Genomic DNA, 26,986 nt, shown 5'->3' with positions numbered 1-26,986 from the left:
GTCTTGAAGGGAAGTGACATGGCCACATGTGTATTTTTACAGCTATTAATCGAGCAGCAGCGTGAAGGACAGAGGCAGAGAGTATAATAAGACAGCTAGAAAGATTCAAGTGGTGGCTCTCAGGGGCTATTCTGCAGAAAATCCAAGGCAGAGAGCATAAAGAAATTGAGAGAGGTATTAGTGTAAGCCACAAAGCCGTAAGAGATACAGTTTCCTCACTGTCATACTTAGTACCTCCTGTAGAATTTATCTACCCACATAAATGGCACAGAAAAGAAAACTTGGTGAAAAGGTCCTGGGAGAAATTCATTCATTCAACATACATTTATTGAAAAATGTAGAAAATTACTTGAGCCAAGATTTAATAACTTTGATAAGAGAGGTTTCAACTTAGAACTAATTAATGGACCAGGAATCCAACCAGAAAGAACTTTGCTTCCTCAGTGATGGGGAAGGAGAGAACAACAAAATCTTTCTGAACCCTTACAAAGCTAGCTAGGTGTGCCATGCTAAAATAAAAAGAAAGACAGCATGAAGATAACTTGCCACTGAAAAAGTGAAAAAGAAAGGCTGAAGCCTCAAAGGCCAGATTTTGGGAAGTCACTTCCCTGGGTTACAAGAGAGGCATCCTAAAGTAAGGCAGTCTTCTGTTTCAGGGTAACAAACAAGACTTACAAAATAACCACAAATAGATAGGTTGTTTAGGAAAAATACTTATTTTACCCTGAGCTAAGGATAGACTATAACCCTTACGGAAAAGAAGGGCTAATGAAAAGAGAAGAGAAATGCTAATCAATATATTTCTCATATATTGACTCCCAAAACAAGTTTGTTTAGCATCTTTTATCTCCTTCCTCAAGTAAAATGAATAAAAAATAAACCTGTATTCTTCACAAGAGAAAAAGGAAAAGTTTGAACCATGCTATATAAATCAGTGAGTTTCAATTGGGGATGATTTCGCTCCTGAGGAAACATATGGCAATTTCTAGAGACGCTAGACCTTTTCGGTTGTCACAACTGGGGGAGGAAGTATTCCTGGCGTCTAAGGATGTGCTAAACATCAGATACTGCTTGGGACAGACTCCACAACAAAGAATTATCTAGTTCAAAATGTCAACAGTGCCGAGGGTTGAGAAACCCTGCTATAAACCTCTCTATAAATCTAAATTACTCCTGATTACCCCAAAGCCTACCTATGTGCCAAACAAAATTTTAAAATACTTGGCAAGTGAAATCAACTGGAAAGCCAAAAGGTACATACAAAGGGAATAAATATTCAGGTGTCAAATCCAGATCATCATCATAACCAAATCGTCGAAGCACAGTCCAAGTAGTTTCGTGTCTCCCTCTCTGGATAAAAAGTGTGTGTAAAAAAAGAAAACCTGAAATAAAATAAATTAGTAAATACAGTTGATGTGAAAAAGGGTACAGAGTCACCTGGGAGAAAAGCATGTAACACATAATGGCAAGAGCTACATTCATGAACATATGCATCCTAGTTTTGCATATTGAAGATCAAATTAAAACCAAATTCACAGTGTCTCAATAAAAACCGAGCTGATTTCAGAATCATTTCCCATAGACACCCAGGTCAGCAAGAGATGGCACTAGAGGATGAAAGGACCAAAACACATCCCAAGGAATACACCAACATTCACAGCCATATGATAAAAAAAAAAGGAAATTATTTTATAGATCTTTGTGTTTATTTCTATCACGGAAAATTCTGGTTTTCAATTTCATTTCTTATCTATAAGGAACAAGCTGTACTTGGTAAATTTGACTGATAGACAAAATGTCTTCCCTAAAAATAATTTCTATTTAAAGGATGCTTATGAGTAGAAAGAATTTTAAGATAATCAGTGCCAAAACTCTCTTTCCCTCAGATGGACCTCTGAATTTCTGAGATCCAACTAATTTCCTTACCTCTAATTTATGCTGACAGTAAGGATAACTATCCCCACCAATGGCCTGTCTCTTCCAACTCTTACATATCCAAGTTAGATTTTAGGCATATGAATAAATACTAACATTTCCTTAAAGTATGAATAATACTATAAAGACCTCCACCTTCTACCAAATTTTGAAAGTATTAAGTTCAAAAGGGGGAGAAACATCATTTACCTACCTTTCAGGGTCAATCCACTATCAGCCACGCCATCACTTATATGTTTTCTGACTACATTCTTGACATCTTCCAGAGCTTGAGGAGCTAATGGAGTATTGAAACAAATTCTCTAGCAAATATAAATAAAAATAAATGTCTTTAAAAACTAGCATTAAAACCATAACTAATATATACAAAACATTAATCTACAAAGCAATATTAAATCAAAAAGATGCAAACAAAAGAAATAAATTCTGAATTAGGATAGTCTCTGCCTTATATTATTTTTGTTAAAACATGTCATCTACTTAGAAGGAAAGAAACTTTCCTGACTCTCCCCATCGTATTTCTAAAACACAGAGCTCTTTGTGTATTATGTTATACAAAACCAAGAAAGAAAAATAATGTAGAGTTCAGACTTCAAGATACTCTAAATACACCCATTGTGTACCAGGAAATAACACTACCATAGGGTCTCCTCGATTCCTATGTCTAAGAGCGTTTTATACTCAAGGTAAAGACTTAAATAGCTTGATGTGAAAGACAGATTTACATGAAAGAGACATAAATTTATCAACATATCACTGTTTAAGATAATTAATTCTTATAGTTTCTCTTAGCAAAAAAAAAAAAAAAATCCCACCAAGATATGCAAATGTCTGAAAAAGAAGAGGGCTACCTGAAAGAAGTTGAGTTCAGCATCGTTGAGGGTACCATCATTATCTTGATCGGATATTTTAAATATACGTGTAAGGGCTTTTATACAGGCTGGTTTCATCTATAATCATTGAGGAAAGAAACAATTGTTGTAATTTAAATAGCTGGAATTTTTAAATACGATTTTCATAAGGAAGGTTAAGAATAATTCTGATTGTTCTCACTGAAAAATACGTAACATCAAATACAAGCAACGTGAAAAATGAACTAGAGCAAAGCCATTTACTTTTACACTCAAATCTTTTTACATAAATGAGGACCGATATTTGGAACAGTCAAACTCTCCCCTCATGACCACAAATCATCCAAAGATAGGCAAAAGAGAAGTTCATCTTTAGAAAAGATTCATTCTTCCAGTCATATAAAGAAATATTTACTTATGCCCTCCCTCATTCCATAAAGAATTCCAGTGGATTTATAAAACTAAGAGCTTTACTTCCCAACTTCTTTTAAAAATTTCAGTTTTACTGCGGTATGATCAACTACTGATTTTTGACCATCAACCTTCTGGTAGCAGAAAGGGGGAGGGGGAGAGAGAGAGCGAGAGAGCGAGAGAGAGAGCGAGAGAAGAGAGAGTCGAAGCTGGGATATAAAACGTGCTTATTCACCAAAAAGTGGCAAAATAGCACTGGCTAGTAAGTGTAAAAGCCTTTCATTAACTTCCTATCATCAAATAGGAATTACTTACATTTGAAAAAGAATCTTGCCTTTTGTGACTCTGTAAAACTTTTATAAGTAATGCTGCTGGAAATATGTTTTGACAACTTTCTTAATATTTGTTTTAGGATTTATAATGGGTAGAACAAATATTTGACCATTTAAAATAAGACCCACAAGCTTCTAATCTGTGTAATTGCTACAGAATAATCACTGTCAACAATTTTGAGAAAATAACACATGCAGGAAGATCTCTGAACACTCCGTAAATTGGAAGTAGATCTCTTATGAACACATCTGAATCAGGAATTAGATGGCAAAGAGAGGAAAAGTATACTTATTAGCTTCAGTGATACGGCTATCCAGAGCAAATTGTAATGATGAGTTTTGACCAGGCTATCAAACTCAAATGCAGAAAATAAATTTTTCTAAAAATAGGCAACAGTTTTTTCCCCCAAACATACAGACAATCCCTTCTTTTTTTGTTGTTTTAAATAGGGTCTCTAGGAAAGGAATTTGATATAGTGACAAAAAGATAAAACCTAAGATATAAAGAGATTAGAAAGAACTGAGAAAGTCAAACATTTAGATATCATTGGAAGGGGCTTTCTTTATAATAGAGTTCTAAATGGACTATAACTTATAACATCTACAATAATGACTGTTTCAAAAAACAAAGAATGGTTAAGACATTGCTTCTATAAATGTGATCCTAATACTAGATATTCAAGATTAATAAAGATTACATTATTACATTTTATTTACTCTCCTTTGAAAAATCTGTTATATACTCATCTAAATGTTTCAAAAAGCAGCAAAAAATTAGAATGATGTAAAGAATAGAATCTAAAAATAACTTTTTATCTTGTGCAAGTGGTTTTTCCTCACATAAAAATCTACATTAAAAAAGTAATTTGAAGAAAAATAAACAGCGATGCATTTTTCATTAAAGCTTGAAATGCATCACAGGAGCTAAAGTGCTCTAATGTATTGGCTCAATGTGATATTTAACTATTAACTACCTTAAAATATAACATCAGAAAAAGACCTCTTTTAAAAAGTATTAAAAATCATACTTATTAAAGCTGCAAAAAAAAATTTTACAGTAATAAACTCATTTTCCATGAGTAATCTAAACCCTCACACAATAAACATTATTATTATACAAAAGTCACATCTTTTTCATTATTAGGTAAGCAAAGGATTCCATGGGTCACACAGAGTCCGTCAACACTGGAAACACATTCAGGCTTTAATTTTTAATATGATCTTTTTGATGATTCCACCTTAAAGCTGTGTTAAGAGGTTATTATTGTTGTCCAAATAAAAGTTTCTGGTATAAATTTAGACTCAAAGCTTGTTATTGTGCAAAAGGTATAGTCTCTAAAAGTTGCAGATTTTACTTCAGGCAGGTACACCAAAGAAAGGAATAACAGATGGTGGTAGGAGATGTTTTACTCATGGGATGGGGGAAGTGGAAAGGGGGCGATTAGCAGATTAACAGAGTAACAGATTAAGGGAAAAACAGAAATTAAAGAATTGAGAATAAACAGAAGGGATTGAAATGTACTGAGGCTAAGGCCTCAGAAGCAAATTGCTATGATATGAGACTGTTTCCCAAATTTCCTTGATCATAAAATATAGCACCTGGCTGACTCAGAATGCAATCTGTTTTTAACAAATATACCTACTGACTATCATGAGGCAAATTTGGGAAATACTGGATTAAGAGTAAAAGTCAATTAGAAAGAAGCGTTCCAATTAAGGAACATAAACCAGGATTAAGGAAAAGTAATTCAGGGTCAGATTAAGGGATAACGCAGATTAATTACTTGTACCAGAGGCCAGCACTTTTTCTGTAAAGGGCCACATAGCAAATGTTTTAGGCTTTGGGAACCAACAGGCAAAATCAAGGATGTCATCTAGGTACTTACACAGCAAGAGAGAATCAGATTTCAACACGGTTTTTATTGATGAAATTCAAATTATAATAGTAACTGAGTATGAATTTGCCGTATAGATCTACTATGAGAAGAATGGAAGTCTTCTTAGGGTTTTAACATTTTGATTAACTGGGGTTCAAAGTCAACGCTCCCTGTCATAAAAATTGATTGGAAATGTTAATGCTGATCTCTAATGAGATCTTACATATTTCATCTTTGAACAAGTCTCTTTGCACAGATACATATTGCCAATACTGATACATATCCATAAACATAATTTTAATTGGGCACATTCACTGCTTGGAAGGCATTTATAAAATTAGATTATTTTCTTGATTTTCAGCTGTTAGCATGTCATTACACTGCAGATTAATCAGTTCCAATTGAAGGTTAGGCAGAAGCTCCCCAACTGCACAGTCCAAGTGATAATGAAATATGGAAATTTCCTTTGCACTTGCATCGAGGTCCACAAAAACAATGCTGGAACTGTAATTTCAACTAAGAAAACACATCTGCTTTGCCAACTAAAAATCGACTTTTTTTTCTTGTTTTGACATGATGCATAAAGCACTGATAATGAAACAAAATGTCACAGTACAGTTGATATACATGGTACTTGAAATGCTGTCAAGTAATAACTGAGTCGGTACAATTATCAGTGCCCCAATCAGCACTCAGCACTTCCGCTGTGCACTTCAGCACCGAGAAGTGATGAGAGTACTACATGCAAGCTCCAATTCAACTAGTCAACTGCCTTCATAGCACAAAAGCAGTCAAATACAAACATAAAGAAATGAGCGTCACTGTGTTGCAGTAAAACTTTATTAACGAACGATGAAATCTGAATGTCATATAATTTTCCCATATCACACAATATTACTCCTTTTGATTTGTTTTTCAATCACTTAATAATGTAAAATATATTCTTAATTCATAAGCTATTCAAAAACAGATGGAAGGCCACATTTGACCCACAGGTCAAAGTCGGCCAACCACCTACCTATCCTGTAAACTTTTCCTGAAAAAAAATCTGCAACTTTTTATTTCTTAAAAACTCAACAATAAAAAGACAACTAACTCAAGAAATAGGCAAACGACTTAAATAAACAGTTCTCCAAATAAGATATACAAGTGGTCAATAGCTACATAAAAAGAGAAGCAGTATCATTAGCCATCAGGGGAAAGCAAATCAGAACAGCAATGAGGTTAACACATCCACTAGGATGGCTGTAAGAAACCAAAAAAACAAGCAAAAAAAAGGGGGTGGGGTATCACAAGTGCTGGCAAAGATGTGGAGAAATGAGAACTCTGGTACAGTTTAGTGGTTCCTCAGTAAGTTAAACATAGAATTACCATGTCATCTGGCAATTCCACTCCTAAATATACACTCAAAAGGGAATTGAAAACAGATGTTCAAACTTGTGTTAATGTTCAGAGCAGTTCTATTCACAATAGTCAAAAAGTGAAAACCCAAAAGTCTATCAAGTGATGAATGGATAAACAAAATGTTTATCCATATACTGTATATATTCATACAGTAAAGTATTATTTAGTCATAAAAAGAAATGAAATATTGATACATGCTACAATATGGATGTACCCTGAAAACATTATTATGCTATGTGAAAGAAGCCAAACACAAAGACCATACACTATACGATTCTATTTATACGAAATGTTCATAATGGGCAAATTTATACAGACAGAAAATAGATTAGTGGTTGCCAAGGGCTGGGGGAAAGAAGGAATGGGAGTAACCACTAATGGGCACAGGATTTCTTTTGGGGGTGAGAAATTGTTCTAGAATTAGACAGTGATGGACACACAACTGTGTGACTATACTAAAAAACCACTGAAGTGTACGCTTTAAAAAGGTGAATTTTATGGTGAGTTATGTCTCAATTTAAAAATTAATTTTATAAGTCAACGGCAAAATATCATTAAATTTTAGATAGTCATTAAGGAATTACTGTGTTTCTTAGCTATGAAACAAAAGGGAATGTTCAAGTTGTATTACATGTTGTACTCATGTCAAATAACGACACAAGTTTTCATGGGTGTTTTTAAGTTTGTTTATAGGAGCAAAGCAAGTAAACAATTAGCTACGTCTTTGGACTTTTTGTTGTTATTCTTGCCAATTCTTCTGTTTGTTTTAATGGCATTTCCTAAAATTGTATTTGATCTGGAATACTTTTGTGAGTATTGAGTGTGAATGTTTTGAAGAAAAGCACCTAGAAAATGCAAGTTTAATGAGCAATGAATTGAAACTCCAGCAGTTTACAAGAATACTTAAGAGTTACTAAAAATCACTACCATACTAGAGTTACTACCTACTCATTCCAGGCCCTGCTAACACAGGTGGGGGTGGGGGTGGGGGTGGGGAGGCAGTTACCTCTTTCTCCTCTGGGCAGTACAGGGGCCCTGTAGGATGAAGAACAGCTTTCTGTGCATAATAAAAGAGCTCTGATATGTTCTTAAGGTTTTTTGCTGAACACTGAAAAAAAAAGTTTAAAATATTACACTCTGAAAGTAATTATGAGCTCAAAACAATTTTTAAACTATCACTATCGTTGAAGAAACTGAAAAATGCATTTTTCTTGGTGGATATCAAAATATGATTGTCTACAAAAGGCTCAAAGGCCAACTCCAAGTCCTCTGTTTTCTTTGGTTTATATGACTTCACAAACAATAGGAAATCTCTACCATCCCACATCTTCCCCCCTCCTATTCCAAACCTCAATTTAGTGAAAATTTACCCACAGTATATTTCAAAATCGAATGATAAGGCATACCTCCACACAGGTCTCTATTTCTGTGTACTGGTTCATAATAGGAAGGATGGTCTCCATACTACTATATTCCACCAGATCAGATTTGTTCCCAACCAATATCAAGGGCAGCCTGAAATAAACAGGGCACATCATAATAATAAGAAAGGCAAAAGACATTAGATTTATATTTTAATGGACATCATAACCCATTCTAACTAATAAGCTTCACTTAATCTCCCCAATATGAACCCTCTAGTTCTAGGTGTAGTCAGCTCAAGCTCCCTAGAAAGCATATTCAACAAATATTTATTGAGTATCTATAATACGCCAGGTATTATTCTAGGCATTAAGGACACAAGGCCGACAAAAGTCCTTGTCCACTCTAGCTGTGAAAATCAGAAAATGGACAATAAGCTAACAAACAAGACAATTTCCAATTCTGTAAGTGCTATGAAGGAAGGATATGAGATAGAGTAATGAAAGGGAACTAACTATATATGGTAATCAGGGAAAAATCTCTCTGACAAGGTGGCATTTGAGTCAAAGAGTGAAGGATGAAATGGCATCTGCCATGTGAAGAGACAGGGAAGAGCTGGCCAGGAAGAAGGGACAGCATGTGCAAAGGCCCCAAATTGAGAAAACATCCTGATGAGTCCAAAGAACAGAAAAATGCCAGAGTTGGGGAAGAAGTATGAAATGGGTTTGGAGAGAGAAGCAAAGACCAGACACGTAAGGACTTATAGCTGTAGCAAGGAGTGTGTGTTTTATTATAAGTATATAATGGGGGGAGAGTGGGGTGGGAGATGAGGGTAAGGGGGATCAAATATATATGGTGATGGAAGGAGAACTGATTCTGGGTGGTGAACACACAATGGGATTTATAGATGATGTAATACAGAATTGTACACCTGAAATCTATGTAATTTTACTAGCAATTGTCACCCCAATAAATTAAAACAAAACAAAAAAAACCTGCCAAATAAGTGTAAAATGGGAAGCTACTGAAGGGTGATAAGTGGGGGAATGACATGATCTGATGGACATTTTAAAATGTAGTCATTTGTTATCGTTTATAGATACATATTAAAATATTTACAGCATGATATTTTGTCTCAATTTGTTCAAAATGATCCCAATGGAAAGGGTAACAAATGAAACAAGACTGGCCATGAGTTGATAATTGTTGAAGCTGAATGACAGATACAATGACATTTATTATACTATTCTCTCTACTTTTACATATGTTTGATTTTTTCAATAATAAAAAGCTTTTTTAAATGTGGCTTGGATTAGGGCAGTGAGGATGGAGAAGTATTCAGATCTGAGATATAGCAGCAGCTGGTAGATTAGATATGGAAGTTGAGAAAAAGGCAGGAAAAAAAGGGTTTTGGCTGGACAAAATTAGTAGATCTCCTTAAACAGAAAAGATTGAGAGACTGTGGGGGAGAGGGGAGCGGGGCAGGCAGGCAAGGAATTAGGATTTTGTTTCAGACAAGTTAAATCTGACAGGCCTATCAAAAATCTAAATTGAGGGTATCAAGGAGAACTAGCCTAGTGGAGAACTGTGATTTGTGCACCCTGCAAGAGAATTTGGAGGGAAAGCCAGTCATCTTGATGGAACTCCAGCTTGCAATAGGAATATTTGCAAGTGTTTATTGACTCCCTTAGTGTGGTTATGCATAAAAGGACTGGCCCGCTATATAACCCCTATATAGATTCCTAATAGAGCCAGAAGGGTTTCAAAACATGTAGTGGTTTGCAACCAAAGGTGTGCTCAGAATAATTTAAGGAGCTTTAAAAAAATACACATCTCCAAACCTACTAATTCTAACACTCTAGGGGTGGGGCAAAGGCATCTATATGTTTTTAAAGAATCTCAGGAGACAAGTGATGGGTACCCTAATTAAGAACCCCTGTAACGGATGGGTGGGTGAAAAAGATGAAGGCAAATAAGAGGTACAAACTGCTTGTTATAAAATAAATAATCCACAGAAATATAGTGTACAGCATAGGGAATACAGTCAATAATATTGTAATAACTCTGCACAGTGACAGTTACTGACTAAGCATGGTGATCCCATCATAAGGAATCTAAATTTTGAATCAAAACGTTGTACACCTGAAAACAAATTTAATACTGTATGCCAACTCTAGTTCAATGGGGGAATAAAAGACCATTGTAACAATGGTCCAAGGAAGTCCTAAGAAGAATATACGTGTAACAAATATAAACTTAGGGGAAGAAGGTATTGGAAAGTGTAAAGTGCATATATTAACAGTAAGAAACAGACTATCTTGGGACAAGTCAACCACAAGAAAAATAAGTATGCTTATGATTCATAGAGGAAAAAAATGTAACTACACCTGAGGAAGCTCAATTAGATCTTCAAATGTTAAAAGCCACTTTCAGATGGTACGAAAAGGGCCACAAAACTAGCCACAACATTTTAGGAAACTGTCATAGCAAAGCCAGATTTGAAAACGTCAGTGGTCCAAGCTTGACGGATCCTGGCAAATCTGATTTCTCTGAAGAGTCCCTCTTGGAAACAGCTCAAGTAATCAGCAAGGAGAGCAGGTGTCAGGGGCATACGGGTGTGGGAGCCTCCAAAGCAGCCCTGTCTCATACACCCTCCTGTGATGATGGAAATGTTCTTTATGTGTACTGTCCATTACTGGAACCGCTGGCCACAAGCAGCTACTGAGCACTTGCAATGTGGCTAAGTGTGTTCTTGGAACTGGGTTTTAGTTTTATTTCATTTCACTTACTTTAAAGTTAAATTGCCATGACTGACTAGAGGCTACTGTATTGGACAGTACAGCTCTCCTTTCCACCCTGACAGTAAGTCACTATGAAATTTAAAGCCATGCAAAAGAGGAGCCATAAGAGCTGCAAGGCACGACATATACAATACCATCACGATCAGTCTCCCTCCATAAATACGTGACCATGTTCACCTGTTCAGAACCAGATCTTTAGGTTTCACGGCACAAAAATGCCCAACCAAAAAAAGAAATCTAAAAAATTAAATAAAGACCAGATGCATACAAGACATAGATATTAGTCTGCTTTCCTAACATTAAAAAGGTTCAAATGCTTCATAAATAACATGGTCAATTATACAATACGCAAGAAAAATGTTTTGTTTCCACTTTGACTTAAAACTCAAAGTATTTATACCCAGAACTACCTGAGTAGTTCTGCTCAGAAAAACACAGAACTGGTGTTCTCTTGCTTTTTCCCTGTCATATATGTATCTCCCAAAGAATTTCAAAGAAATTTCCCTGTATAAATTCCTAAATGAAGATTCCTAGAGTTAGTTAGAAAACTTACAAAGCACTCGCACATGCATTATTTCATTGGATTCTTAAAAGAACCACATGAAGTCAAGACAGGTATTATCCTCATCTCCCCTTACAGTTGAGGAAGCAGGTTCAGTGACGTCAATGTCTTAAAAGCTCCCAAGCGGCCGAAGCAGATTTCACAGGTCATTCACTTTCCTCCAAGTCCTATGCTCCTACATACACCGCACTGTGAGCAATCAATGACTAGGGAGACTGCATCTCAAGAGAGAGGACACGTACAATACAGGGGAAGAGGGATTCTAAAGCTGAGACTTTTCAAGCAGCAGTTGGAGAAAGAGACATGGAAGATGGATTATCAAAACATTTAATGTCTGAAATTGTAAATCCTTAAGAGTATCAGAGCTCTATTTTCTGCTTTGCTCTCAAATATATGAGCTGCGTTACATAAGTCTTCCCAAAAGAGGTGTATAAACAGAGACAGACCTAGAGATAAAGCAAGTGTGGCAAAATGCTAACAACTGGTGAATCAGTGAAGGTGTACCAATGTTCACTGTACTGTTTCTTGCGACTTTTCTGTAAGTTTGAAATTTTTCAATATGCAAAGTTTGAGAGCGAAATAAAAATACCTGCTGTCTTTGTCTGTTCTTTCATTTATGAGAGGAATCCATCGACTTGTCACCTAAAATGAAAATTAACAAGAGCTAAGCCATGGTAAGGATCTTTGACCTAAAATTCTACACTGAGAATCAATTTTAAAAGCGTCCCCATTGAAATTTAAATAAATGTAATGAAAAAAAGTCAACGGATTCATACCTTATCAATAGAATGTTTGTTGTTGACAGCATAAACTATGCAGATGACATTAGCCTACAAGAAAAACGAACAAGTTAACGGTATTTTTAAGTAGTAATAATAATAATAATAAAAACTTAGCATGCCTCTAAGAGGAAAACGGTCCTAAGGATTTACAGCAAAAAATACATACTCAAAGTCAGCAATAAAAACAAAGAACTGAAAAGGCCCTCTAGGAAAGTGAGAGAACGAAAAAGGTAGACTCATAGAATCATCACTTTCTCCCACAAAAAAACCCACAACTATTTTTTTTAACTCACCTGTGATATTTCTTGATGAAGTTGTTCATCACTTTGTTCTGCTTCTACAAATGACAAAGTAAAAAAGAGTTTCATATTTTACATGTGTTCATAAAAATTAATGGTCAAGCTAAAATCTATGTGACATCCATCTAACGGCCCTCCAAACACCCCTCATCCCTCATGCCATGGTGCCAGACTAGGTGGCAAAGACAAGAGAAAGCCAGGGGAAGGAAAGAGTGGAACCATGATAAGGAAGCTGGCTGGCACTCAAAGACAAGTTGACAAGAGGAGAACTCAGGCACAGAAGAGCAGAAGGCATTGTGGTATAAATCTAGGCCGGCATCTGACCCAGGGATGAGAAGGGTCAGGCAAAAGAGATCAGAAACTCAAGCGAGAAGACTGGACACTGAAGAGTCCAAACAAAGAATCTATCCAAACAGGGTCAAAAGGCCACATGAGAATCTGGGCAATACAAGCTTAAGATCTAGATAGCAGCTATGAGGCCCCAGAAGCAAAACTAGAGCATGAGAATGAAGAGTCAAGAATTCCTTCTCTAGCACATATCTCTGGCTAGAACTGGTCTTAATGGGTGGATGTGCCTATAACCTCAAGGCATAAGAGATATACATGATATAGTTAGGATAAAGCAGCAGACAAATGAAGAACAAAGCTACCGTGTTTCCCCGAAAATAAGCCCTAGCTGGACAATCAGCTCTATTGCGTCTTTTGGAGCAAAAATTAATATATAAGACCTGCTATTATATTATATTACATTACATTATATTATATTATATTATATTATATATTATATTATATTATATCTTATATAAGACCTGGTCTTACATTATAGTAAAATAAGACCGGGTCTTACATTAATTTTTGCTCCAAAAGACGCATTAGAGCTGATTATCCAGCTAGGTCTTATTTTCGGGGAAACACGGTATTTATTACTAACATATTAATTTAGATCATCTTTAATGTTTCTCCCCCAAATGCCTGCTATTTCTGACATACAAACTAACATCATAAATGAGTTCAACTGCATTTTTATAGTATGCTAAATAATTGGCCATAATTTTAATATCTTTTCATATGTTGAGCAATCAATGGGTTAAGGCTTCAATTCTAATACTGAAGTGAATCTAATTATATGGCTACACATATTTAAAAACAATTCTAGTAAATAAAGCTAGTTATGAAACTGACTATAGCAGAAAGAAAGCATCCCACCCCCTTAGCTTCCAGTACAGTGCTGTACAGTAGAAATCTAATGCAAGCCATATAGGTAATTTTTAATTTTCTAGTAGTCACCTTAAGAAAAGTACAAAGAAACAGGTAAAATTACTTTAGCTCCAAATATCAAAAATATTAAAATTTTAATATGTACTCAATAGAAAAATTAATGAGCTATTTCACACAGTAATTTTTCATAGTTAGTCTTCTAAATTCACTTATATTTTACACTTAAAGCACATTTCAATTTAGACTAGTCACATTACAAATGTTCAAATAGTCACATGTATCGGACTACACAATTGCAATATCACAGTTGCAATATTTCTTTTTTAGGCTATATGCGATACCAGCTTAGTAAAACAAAGTATTACCAATGCTGTTACACCCATTTTTAAAAATAGATGTTATTTAGAGCAGTTTTAGGTTCACAGAAAAATGAAATGGAAGGTACAGAGATTTCCCATATGCCTCCTGCCCCCAGACAGTTTCCCCCATTATCACCATCTCCCATCAGAGTGGTACATCTGTTACAATTGACCCTTTAATAAAAAAGTCCCAGTACAAAACAATAATTTCATGATTAAAAAGTTTAGTAATGTGTAGAAAATTTTTAAATTATTAAAACCAATACAGATGGGCTTCTATTGTCATATAATGTAAGCAAGTTGGCAACTAATTTTTAAACTATTATTTTATTGGGTCAAAGGCTGAAAAATTAAAGAACAAATTTAGAACTCAACAAATTCTCAAATTCAGAACTCTTTTTAAATCATCAGAGCATGTCTGATAACAAAATGAATCCAGAACTTCTCTCTACAAACATGCCAATTCAAGGACGGTAATGATTTATCTACTTGTCATTTACCATCTCTCCTTTCTTTTCATTATTATGGGACCCAACTTAGTAAATTAGGGACACAGTACTGCAAGATGGAGTCTTTAGGTAGGTGGGGGGTGGGGGTTGGCAGGGAGATATAAATGAGATGAAAATAGTAAATGATCATTTACTGCTAGAGAAAAAGGATCACCCCTTTTGGAACATTTTTTTACAGCTCAGTAAGTACCTTTTCTGAGAATTATTAAATTAACCCTACAGTTTCATCTACAATAGGTCATTCTGTTACCTGAGTAATCTACAATGTGTGTTGGAACTCTTTCAGGGGTGACATCAGCTGGAATGGTGATTTCTTCTGCCCGGGGAGGAACCTTCATTTGAAAACAAACATAGGAAAAGAAAAACCTTTGGATATTATCAATCAAACTTGTTAATAGATTATGTAAATTTATCTCTGTATTATCCCCTTTTACCCATACCTATCCTTACAGGTATTTGTCATTACTTTCAAATGCTTATTTTTGTGCTTTACTATAGATGCACATTTCCAGCTGTGTGGGCAGAGGACATAGCAAGGATACTTCAGATAGCCTAAAACAGTACTTATATCAATTTGGTGTTTCAAACATTAGATATTTAAAGTGTGTGGTTTTCATTCTACTTTACTGAAGGTTTCAGCTACTCTACAAATGAGCAAGTATGTTAATCTAAAACAACCCTTGAATAAAACAATAAATTATCAAAATCCATTTCTTCTAGAGAATAACTAATTGGCTACATAAGCCTTATGCTTAATGATTCCATTTTTAGAAAGACTGGATGATTTTTTAATCAATTAAAAACCCCTATTCACACCCAAGAGGACCGTGCTAAAATTACAGTTCTAAACTAAGGTAAACTATCATAGAAAACTTTGAGGTATTATACCCTGAGTGACCATAATTAACATTGCTGATTCCATAAACCACACATGAAAATGTACTCCATTTCACAAATTAAGTACTTACTTAACTATCTTATTGAAGAGGTAAAAAAAAAAAAAAGCAAAAGAAACAATGAATGATCATACGGCCACTACTGAAAATACTATTAAATCATACGTGTACATCAAATTCCTGTCTGAATAATGAAATTATACAGCTATTCCTGCCGAAACAAGAGTCAAATAAGGGTAAATGCAAACTGTGGCACTAATAACTCCTACTATGTGAAGAAAGAGAATAAGAAGAAATAATTTTCATCCCATTTGCATTGATGCTGACCCCATAACAATATCTTCGCTTTACATAAGGCCTTAGCCAGCAGTTCCTCATACTAGAACTTTCAAAATGTAAATAAATATATTGTCAGCAATAGTAAAGCCATCTTACTTTTGGGTAGCACCCTACCATTATTAAGCTTATCTCATTTGAGACCTACAACAATCCTCTGAGGTAGGCAAAGGTAAAATGAGTTAGTTTCTCCATTTGTAAAATGATGGAGGTAGATAATATGAAAGGTTTTCAAATACGTGTCAGAATCCTAGTGGTTTTAATGCCTCAAAGACTGGGGAGTGTCAGGTGGAAGGTGGGGGTGGGGGAGAGGCGTAGGGGCGTCCAAACCTTTCACCCTAACTTCAACTAAAGGAATACTCATCTGTTTTTATGTTTGGGGCTTATGGATAACGTTTTATTTTTAAGAAAGGATTACACAGAAAAAATAAAAAGGATTACACAGATTAGATGATCTCTAATATCCTTTTCAGCTCCCAGTTTCCGAGTGAGACAAAACAGGCGCAGAGATGACAAATAGCCTAGGCAAGGTCAAAAGTAGGACATGCAAAAGACTGAGGTGAACTCAGATCTAGCATGATTTTTTCTCCTGCACTATATTTCAGGGATGTCTTGTGTGAACAAATATGAGCCTTTTTAAAAGTCACAACTTCAAAAAGGAAACATACAAAAAAGGACAGAACTTGTTTCATCTTAACTCAATTTTGATAAATTTAAAACATTTTAAAAATAGGAAAGAAATCAAAATGTTTACCTCCTCTGGGAATTCTTCACTGACCAGAGACATAATCAGTGATGTCTTCCCAACTCTAGCTGTGAAAAGAAAAATCATTACTTTAATAAAGTGTTCAGGTTCTACATAAGCTCAAATTCAGCAACCACACAGAAAGGTATGTTGTTAGCTAAAATCAGAGGCATCCAAATTGCCAAGTTTTAGTACAATATTTAAAGTGCATCTCTTTTTCTTCTACTTAGAAGTTACACATATTGTGTAAAACAAAAAATTACCAAAATTTATGATATAAAAGTAAAACTGTCCCACAATATCCCCCTAAATTTAATATAGACAGTCTCCCCCGATTTTTCCTACACTTATAATAATTTACCACAGTGGGATCATAGCAGTCATAGTATTTTGCAATTTTCCTTTATGTATTTTCTTTTATGTATGTATAATTATATATTTGGGCAGTATTTCATGTCAATATATATAAGTTTCCTGGGAAAGGGAAAGGGAAAGTTAGTATTTAATGGATATAGAAATTTTGTTGGGGACGATGAAAAAGTTTTAGATAAAGAAAGTGGTGAATATTATATAACACTGTGAATGTGTTTAATGCCCTGAATTATACATTTACAAATGGTGAAAATGTTAAATATTATGTTTTGAAAATTTTATCACAATTTAAAAAAATAGTAATAATAAATCCATTTTATATTAACATTTAAAAGCCCCCCTACCTTATTTTTGATAGTTGTATAAGAACTCAAGTAAGTCATAATTAATGTAATCTCCTAATAGTGAACGTTGTTCAAGTTTTCACTTTTATAAACAATGCTACAATGAGTATTTCTACAGGACAAATTTCTAGAAATGGAACTCAAGTTAGCTTGCATGATCTTTATTGTTTTTAACAGATATTGTTAAATTACCTCTGAAAAAGAATAAACTACTTTTACATCCTTACCAATAGAAGATCAGGGTGCCTATCTCTATACCTCCTTACACTGTTCCTTTTTTAGGAATCATAATGAAAGGGTTATTAAGAGCAAAGAAACTTTTCTGTTACATTTTCAAACCTAGCAATTTTTCTAACGTACAAACTTAAAAGTCTTCATTTTCACTTTGAAATTTGACTTCCATCACCATCACTTTCTGATCATATAATTACTACTGTTACACATTGAACTGCTTCTCAACCAAATCCTCTGGTGACTCTAGAGGAAAACGGTCCACCTGCCTATTAATTTCTGCCATCACAGCAAATTAGTTTCCAAAAGTAAAGTCTAAATTATAAAAGAACTGAAATTTTTTAAAGTTAAGAAAAGTCACACTCCTTTTTTAAATAACTGAAAGAAAGGGTGAACTAAAAACACAAGTCAAATCTGTGGAAAAATAATGAATGGCTGGAAAGGAGTGTAGAGGTCAAAACAACTTGGGGAGGGCGGTGTTGGGAGCAAGTGAGTCCTGCTGGTGGAGGAACAGATCGTTTACCAGGTGTCTTCTAGCTCTGATTTCCACCGTTCTTTTCAACTGACTTGTGTGCGAAGGCTTGAGCCTTTTTCAAGTGGCTGACAGTAAGATAAACATTTCACTGAGTTCCAGCCATGTCAGTGAATCCGGAGCCCATCGTCACAGAACCACTACTAGAGCCTAGTCACCCGTGTCAGCTGATGCAGCTCCCTCTAAAACTTCTCAGATGAAGAACCTGGACTCAGAGACAAGGATTTTCTCAAGGTCTCACGAAAAGATCAGCGGCACACCTGAAGAATAACCCGTCTGCTGATCGCTAAGCCAGTGGTCTTTGTCTTTCTTATGCCAGACTTCAAAAAATACTAACACAAGTTAATACAGAGAACGAATAAAGACCCCTAAAGTCAACAAGCACGGCATACACAAATACTACACAAGTGAATCAAAATAGTCACTGATTCACTAGGGACTGGATCAATTTTTTAAAACTTATTTTGAGAAAATTTCAGACTTACAGAAAAACTGCAAAAATAGTACAAAGGAGTCATGTCTACTCGTATCCTTTAACCAAATTCCACATATGTAAACATTTAACCGTATTTGCATTATCATTCTCTCTCTACATATATATTTTTAAATTTTTTCAAACCATTTGAGAGTAGGCTGCAGACATGATGGCCCCTTACCCTTAAGCACCTTAGTGTATTTCCTAAAAACGAAATCATTCTCTTACATAATCACAGTGCGCTGTCAAGATCAGAAAAGTAATGCCAATACGATATTACTATCTAATCTATAGCCCTTATCACATCTCCCCATTTGTCCCACTATTATCCTTTGTAGAAAAGAAAAATCTTTTTTTTCTACCCAGGATCAAATGTTGCATTTGGTTGTCATGTCTCTTTAGTCTCTTACAATCCTAAAGAGCTCAATCTTTTCTACCTTTCATGACCTTAACATTTTTGAAGAATACAAGCCATTTAATTTGTAGAATATTTTTCAATTGGGTTCATATGATGCTATCTCATGATTAGTTTCAGGTTTTGCATTTTTGGCAGGAATACCCCAGAAGTGACACTGAATCCTTCTCGGCGCTGCATAGCAGAAGGGAGATGATGTCGATTTGTCCCATTACTGTGATGTTAGCTGTCACCACTTGGAGGAGGTGGTGTATGCCAGGTTCCTCCACTGTAAAGTTACAGTTTTTCCCTTTGTAATTAATACGTATCTTATGAGGAGATACCTTGAGACTAGGTAAATAAATATCCTGTTTCTCATCAAATTTTGCCTACTGGTTTTAGCAGCCATTCATGATTCTTGCCTGAAATTTTCTATCTCTATCAATCCTTCTGCATTACTTTGTATTCTACTGTAAGGAAAAACTTCCCTTCTGATACATATTAGCATGGTCTCATAAATTGCTCTACCGGTTATGATCTGTTACTGTCACTATTTGGAGGCTCAAATTGTTTCATTTTACTTTTTTTTCTTTTTTTTTATTGGGGGATATTGGGGAACAGTGTTTTTTCAGGACCCATCAGCTCCAAGTCAAGTAGTTGTTTTAATCTAGTTGTGGAGGGAGCAGCTCACTGGTCCATGTGGGGATCGAACTGGCAACCTTGGTGTTATGAGCACTGAGCTCTAACCAACTGAGCCAACCAGCCGCCCCATTTTACTTTTTAAAATTATATTTATGCAGGTATAAATCAGCATGTTCAATATGATCCCATTTTATAAAGAAATACGTATTTGCATAGAAAACAAACCTGGGAGGACAGATACCAACAGCGATTCCTTATGTAAAAAGAGGTAAATGTAATTGTAACTTCCTTCTCTGTGCTCTTCTACAGTTTCCCAATTTTCTACAATAAACATAATTTTTGCTACTGAAAAAGGTCAACAAGTACTATTTCAAAAGTCATTTGTGGTAGTAAAAAATGGCATGTTCTAAATTTACAAATGGCAACTGAAATTTACCTAAATGACATGTTTGATGCATTCTTTCAGCCCTTCAACAAATATTTCTTGAGCACTTCCATATGCCAGGCACTATTCCAGATGCTGGTCAAGGTCTTCCCTACTTTTTAACTTTCATGGAGATGGTATTCCAAGGGACTTATAAAATTTCACCAATTAAGAACACTCTTTCTACACATCAGGATAAAAAGCAAAAATTCAAAAACTGTAGCCATTTTTGATTCAACCTTCCTCTGCACTCAGCATCCAAATTCTGTCAAATTTTCCTTTGAAGTTTTTAATATTCATTCCTTCCTCTCTGTTCTCCACTTTCCCCTCATTATGGTACTTTTCCTGAAATACCTCTTGGTTCCCAATTTTTCACCCCCTTCTCCATCCCTCATTAATCTATCAAAAGGACAAATGACAGTCCATCTTTCTTACACATTCTTTTCCTATTCTAACTCACTTGATCAAAAGCCTTCCTTGACTCTCAATTATCTACCACATCAAGGTGAAACTATTCTACTGGCCTTTAACAGTCATATATAATTTAACCCAGTTCATCTACTTAATTTCCTTTCCCACTAGTCCCCACATACACGATTTGCTCTCATAAGGCCATTCTGCTCTAAGACAAACTAGCCGTGATGAATCCTGCCCCCACATGGTTTTCTGCATCTAAAATACTACTTTCTCTCTCCCCTCTATTTCTCCAAATATTAACCACCTCTCAAAACAGCTCAAATTCTACCTCATCCCTAAATATACCCCAGGGCTACCCTAGACCTCCCTTCTTTCAACTACTCCTGTGCCACATAATTTATATCAAACTCTTATGAATATATAAGGTACTGAATATGTATGAGTCTAAATACAATAACCAAATATTTGGAAGCACTTGATAATGAACCAAATTTTCTAATTTTACGTGAATGGGAGAAACACTTCTAGCACATCAACCAGACTGGATGAACTATGTGACTTGATTTCACCTTGCCCAAGCACACCTGTATTGCTGTTATAGCTTCAGCACTGCCATTTGGGAAATTAGTCTCATCTCCTGAAGATTCTGGAACTCTCCCATTCAAAGCTTTTCTTATATAAGCAATTGAAGAGCTCAGTGGGTAACCGCTGAGGCAATTAAAAAAAAAATTCTAAAATTATTTTGTTCATTTTGATTTTAGTAAATAATGTTGAAATTTCAAATACTAAAGGAGGGTGTTATATATTAATAATAAAGAATACATCTGGTCTTTATTCCCAGTTCCTAACACAATTCCTTGGAATTTCCTCAGTGACAGAAGTATCTTTTGTTACTGTCTCTTTCAACCATACTTGAATTTATCCTCATACCCTGACTCATTAGAGGGAGGGAAGTGCCTAGACAGCTTCAGGATGGAGGGTGATTGCCAGAAAACCCAACTATGTGATTATAGGGTGAGAACTTTCAGCCCTACCCCAAAACCTCCGGTGTGTGTGTGGGGGTGGGGGGCGCGCGCCAGAGATTGAGTTCAATCCTGTGGCCGATGATTTAATCAGTCGTGCCTACATAATGAAGTCCCATATAAACACTCTGGCCATGGGACTCAGAGCAGCTTCCTGGTTGGTGAGCACGGATGTGGCAGGAAGGGGGACACCCTGACTCCACGGAACAAAAGCTCCTGAGCTCAGGACCTTTTCAGACCTTGCCTTGTGGAATTCATCTGGCTGTTCACTGTGTAATCGTAAGCAGAGAACGGTCCTGAGTTCTGTGAGGCATTCTAGTGAATTATCAAACCAAAGGGGATTGTGGGAAGCCCTGAATCTGTAGTCAGCCGGGAAGAAGTGTGGGCAGTCTGGGGACCCTCCTGCAGCTGTCTAAATAAAGTAAAGGTAATCTGGTGGGGGACCTTGCCCTTTCACTTGTGGGATCTTATGCTAGCTCAGGATAGTGTCAGAATTGAACTGAATGGTAGGACACCCAGTTAGTACCCGAAAATTGTCAGAGTGCAGAGGGCATAAGAGTTTTACATTTATAAAAAGAAGTGATGGCTCAAAAAACTGAGAAATACTGTAATAGCCCTTCTATCAAAGAGAGTGAGTTTCACGCAGATACATTTGCCCCCTACCTGGACCAAACTAGGAAAAACACTAGAAGAATATACAGCGAGTATGAACTTATGCTTCTAAAAGACCCATCTTCCTTACAGACTACTACCATTAGTTCATCTGATAAATACTTACCTGATTGTCCTCTAAGTACAAAGGTGAGTCTTAGATACTATGTGGGGATAATATGGAAAATGTGTTAAACTAGATAAAACTGCCACAGAGGAGGTATGCCTCAAGTGCTATCTATGTTCAATCACTCTATTTAAAGATGTGAAGTGGGACAGGAAAGGGCAGAAAAGGGACTATCTACCTCTCCCAGAAGTCTGGAAACACAGCAGGAAATCAAAAAGCTAATAAAGGAAGCCTATACCGTGGTCTCTAGGAGGAAAAAAATGAGCAATCAGTTAAGACGTGTGCTCTTAAGACCGTATTGTTTCTGCGTACTAATACCTCGCAGCCTTCTGGAATTATCACCAATGCTCCCCTAAAGGACTTCCTATGCGTCCTTGGTGAAAACCTGACATTTCCTACCAGCTACTGAGCATCTCCAGAAAGACTAAGGAACAAGTATTTCACTGTCACCCACAGGAAACTCCGGAAGCACAGGGAACATATCTTTCTTTTTTTTTTTTTTGAGGACACTTGAATTATATTTACTAATAAAGACAACTAATATTTTGCTTTTCCTTTTATTAGCATTTATGTGATGTTGAATTTACTCCCGGGCCATAAGTTTTTGTTTCTTCAGTTTCTTCTGGGAGATCTTCTTCTTCTGAGCAACCTCCTCTTCCGGTTTCGGAACAATCTGCTCTTTTTCAGTGAGGATCATCTCGATGTGGCAGAGGGAGCTCATGTACGGGTTAATCCGCCCGTGAGCTCGGTAAGTCCTGCACCGCATCTTGGGAGCTTTGCTCACCTGCCTGTGCTCAACGACCAGCGAGTCCACATCTAAGCCCTTAAGTTCAGCATTACTCTCTGCATTTTTAAGCATGTGCAGCAAAAATTCTGCACTCTTTTTGGGCCAACGACCCTGCGTCCAACCCCACGGTTTGGCCTGGGCACATCTCCCAACTCCACCATTGTAACGACGGAATGGCACACATTGTTTTTGTAACGTGACATCCTTTAAATACTTGGTGGCTTTTCGGATATGCATCCCCTTGATGGCCTGGGCAGTTTCATGAGTGTTCTTAAAATGAACCCGTAGATTTGAACCTCTCGATTTACAGGATTTTGTGGGGTTCTCCGGGTCAAGCGAATAGCGAACCATTTTCAGAGGTCACCTCAGGCCGCTTTGGGGAAGAGGAAGCGAACATATCTTTCTTGTTCACTGTTCAATCCCTAGTGCCTAGCAAATGCACTTAATAAATGGAGCTGTACAGCTTGCTTAGTGCTTAAGGGCACAGATCTGAAATTCTGTGCATGGCTACTTTTGAGGGAAAGAGAGGGAAATGCAATGGGAGGGGGCTTTAAATTACTGGTAGTGTTTTATTTCTTAAGCTGGGTGATGGGCATTTGTTGTATTATTCTTCACACCTTTTATATAATTATTTCATCAGAAAAAGAAGACGAGAACACAGGCTTTGGAATCAGACAGAACTGGACTGAAATTTTAGCTCCAACTTAACTAGCTGTGTTTCCTCATCAAGCCCCAGTTTGTTCATCCATAAAATATGGTGCTGAAAAGCTTCACTGAATTGGCAAGAGGACTGATTAAGATGACAGATGTATAAGGCTCAGGACAAGGCCTGGCACACATTAAATACAATATGGTAGTTGTGATGGTGATGATGATGATGATGAGTCTGAACTACAGGAGTTAAGTGAGCACTGGAATGGGCCAGAAAATCTGGATTTGGGAACCAGCTTTGTCATTAGCAGTGTAACCCTGAGTAGTCACCAACTCGCTGGGCCTCAATTTTCCCATCAGTTTAAAAACAATGGACTAGATGATATGAATGCTTCTATTCTATAATTAATCTAAGCTATCCTGTAGCACACCTAGGAAACAGACCTTTAACAGACGAAAAAGTGCTCATTATATTAATTAGGTCACATACCCTCTAGTACCCTTGAAGTGGCAGACGGATCTCCAAAACTGTTTAACTGTGTACGGGAAAGCAATTTGGCAGGAGCATTCATCTATCTACAGGAACAAAGTGGGACTCACCAAGCCAATACGGGGTCCAGGAATTTCTAGAACTTGCTGACTTATAGTCAGCATTTCCTAACATTTTCCCTTAAATAACTCCTTTCATCATGGCCTTGTGTAGGGTCCCAACATCCCCAAACCTTTAGCTAGCTCAAGGTAGTATCATTCATCTCAATCTCCATAGTAGTCAATCCTAAATTCACTCAATTGTGCACAATGGAGGCAAAACAGTTACCTTATTCAAAATGAGCCAAGCCACTGTTCTCTTTATCCAGCATCAAGAAACCTAGAATTTGGACGTCCTGTATATTTTTCCCTCTTGGCAACCGATGTTACAGAACAGTATATACATTTGCGAGAGAACCCTTAAGGTTCCTTGGAAAGAGTGGTGATCTCTGATGTAAGACAAATAACATACAGCAGAGCTCCCAGTGGATTGCCAGACAGGAGAATGCCTCTTCTGTGAAGTCTAATCAAGTCCTGTACTTTATGTAATTTATTTTAGTTAGTAGTATAACTCCCAGGTACTTAAATCTTTTAGAAGATCTAATACCTATCTAATTCCTATGACTTTTGAACTTCTGGGCCTTTCTGGACCCCGTAGAGATGTCTGTCTTTTCCCTAGTGTCTCCAAAATCCCAAAACTACCAGCAGCATAGATGTTCCCAGAAACTTTTCCATTTCTGAAGAACTCTCTTGGATACTTTATACATCTCCACATTCTTATTCCTGATCTACTATTTTAGGCACGGGGAAAAATGACTTAGATACTCAGATGTTCCTTGATAATCAAAAGGAAAACTAGTCTCACTCTTGCTTTTGAGAATTTTGCCCACCTTAATTCCTGAAGACCTTGATCCTTCTCAGAATCGCCTTTTTAGAAATACCTTTTTACAATTTCGCTTGTATCCCACTACTCTAAGGCCCTCGTGAGTTTCTGAAGAAACCTACCCTAAATTCTAGTCTGCAGTTCAAATGTTAAACACAGTAATCAAAATTAAGTCAATCACCAACAATAAAAGGCCTACTAGTTTCCAAGAAAGCTAAGGACTTGTTGCTGCCTCATCAGAATCACTCGGGATCCCTTAGCACAATTCAGGCTTTCAACAGGTATTCCGTGTCACCTTTAAAGTCCCCTCCCTCACCATAACCCTTTCAATTCTTCTTAAAACTCATCAGAACAAAGTTTCTCCTGGTCACCGTCCCCTTCTGCTTTTTCCATGGACCCTCTACATCCCCAGTGATATTTTCAGAAGAGAAATACCAAGTCTCAGGAAATTCAGATTTCTTCACAGCTCAGTTCGTCAGGGCCGTTCTGGCTGCCTGGGCAGCAACAGGCTCCTGCCAAAGATCAAACCTGCAACCAGGTCTATTCCAAACAGGGCAGGCCTCAGAAACAAGAAAGGAAACACCTTGGCAGGGGAGGAGGCATCATAAATACAATTAAAGAGCTTTACTTTGCTTGATCATATAGACAGACATATACGAGTAAGACAGTGGTACCAAAGAGTGGGAATAATTCAATTTATTTATATCAATATTACCTTTTAGAGTGTGATATTTTTATTCATTTATTCATTCATCCTTTACCTTGGCTGTTAAAGATAGGAGGCAGTTTAGCACTCACCACAATAAAACAATTCCATCCAGTTTGAGGTAATTGTATATAATAAAAGGCCTTTTAAAAATCAAAAAAACATATAAAAAAATCCAAGAGCAATTTCCTTTTTTTTTTTTTTTTTTTTTTTAAGGAGGGCGTAGCTCCCAGTGGCCCATGCGGGGATCCAGCCGGCACCCTTGCTGTTATCAGCACCACTCTCTAACAAACTGAGCTAACTGGCCACCCCGCAATTTCCTTTTTTTAAAACAAGTTCAAAATTAGAGCAAAAGACAGATTACAGTGAACTTGGGAGAAAACGAACATAGTATTATTTTGGATTTCCTTTTGGAAGAGCAGTGAGACGATACTGTAATAAAGGATTGCACAGATGTGATCTAGTTAAGAAATGCATCAGTGAATCTAAAGTAGGACTTTTTGGTTCCCTTCTGCCTACGTACCTAACCTTAAGTGAGACTACCAAACAATAAAAAGAAATAATAATAATAATAATAATGCAGGTTTAAAATTAAAATAGGCCACTTTTAAGCTAATTTTAATTAAGAAATGAATGAGTGCCTTAAATATAGGGAAAACATTTTAGAATTTTAAAATTCTAAATATTAAAATATTTAAAAATTTAAATATTTACATTAGCCTACAATCAAAAAAGTCCCTTAAAAATGGCAGATATTTTTAACTGATATTTTTAACTGATCTAGAAAATAAAAGTTATTTCCATAAAGGAACAAAATCTCAAGCTCTTGCTCCAATTATTGTACTGATTAAATTTTATGTTTAATATAATATATACTATAGATATTTTATAACAAATAACGAAATACATTTAAAATTATATATAAAATATAAGTATACAGTAGTTAACGTAAATATTATTATGGAGGACAAAAATATTATCGTTTGTTAGACAGTCATCTGACAGTCTCTCTTTCCTCTATTTTGCTCGAGAATACTGAAGTGATCTATAAAAATAAAAAGCACGGCCACAACAATCCCCAAGGAGAGAAGGCCTTCTGATTCAGTTCAACACAACATGCC

At 36.2% G+C, this 26,986-nt stretch overlaps 2 protein-coding genes across 9 annotated transcripts in view; both read right to left on the bottom strand.

The window, feature by feature from the left end:
* RHOT1 (ras homolog family member T1) overlaps window positions 1-26,986 on the bottom strand; it is a 55,929-nt gene that overhangs the window by 23,465 nt on the left and 5,478 nt on the right. For all 8 annotated transcript variants that reach the window (XR_013991981.1, XM_081029101.1, XM_081029102.1 and 5 more), the window contains exons 2-11: window positions 16,689-16,747; window positions 14,953-15,034; window positions 12,611-12,654; window positions 12,312-12,365; window positions 12,125-12,177; window positions 8,217-8,325; window positions 7,817-7,918; window positions 2,787-2,885; window positions 2,129-2,237; window positions 1,262-1,382 (exon numbers count right to left, since the gene is read on the bottom strand). Coding sequence is in view for 7 of the 8 variants with exons in the window: in XM_081029101.1 (XP_080885227.1) it covers window positions 1,262-1,382; window positions 2,129-2,237; window positions 2,787-2,885; window positions 7,817-7,918; window positions 8,217-8,325; window positions 12,125-12,177; window positions 12,312-12,365; window positions 12,611-12,654; window positions 14,953-15,034; window positions 16,689-16,747 (832 nt within the window). In the remaining variant the exon portion in view is untranslated. The remainder of the gene's footprint in view (window positions 1-1,261; window positions 1,383-2,128; window positions 2,238-2,786; window positions 2,886-7,816; window positions 7,919-8,216; window positions 8,326-12,124; window positions 12,178-12,311; window positions 12,366-12,610; window positions 12,655-14,952; window positions 15,035-16,688; window positions 16,748-26,986) is intronic.
* On the bottom strand, window positions 19,636-23,448 carry LOC308488874 (large ribosomal subunit protein uL22-like; the record flags this gene model as incomplete). Its single annotated transcript, XM_081029112.1, has 1 exon — window positions 19,636-23,448. One exon carries the CDS (start codon window positions 23,446-23,448, stop codon window positions 22,894-22,896), a length of 555 nt encoding a protein of 184 aa, XP_080885238.1. The 3' UTR covers window positions 19,636-22,893.

Source organism: Rhinolophus hipposideros (genome assembly GCF_964194185.1).
Source record: "Rhinolophus hipposideros genome assembly, chromosome: 20".
In the NCBI taxonomy this organism is placed as follows: domain Eukaryota; kingdom Metazoa; phylum Chordata; class Mammalia; order Chiroptera; family Rhinolophidae; genus Rhinolophus; species Rhinolophus hipposideros.
This window is presented reverse-complemented; position numbering and strand designations above follow the sequence as displayed.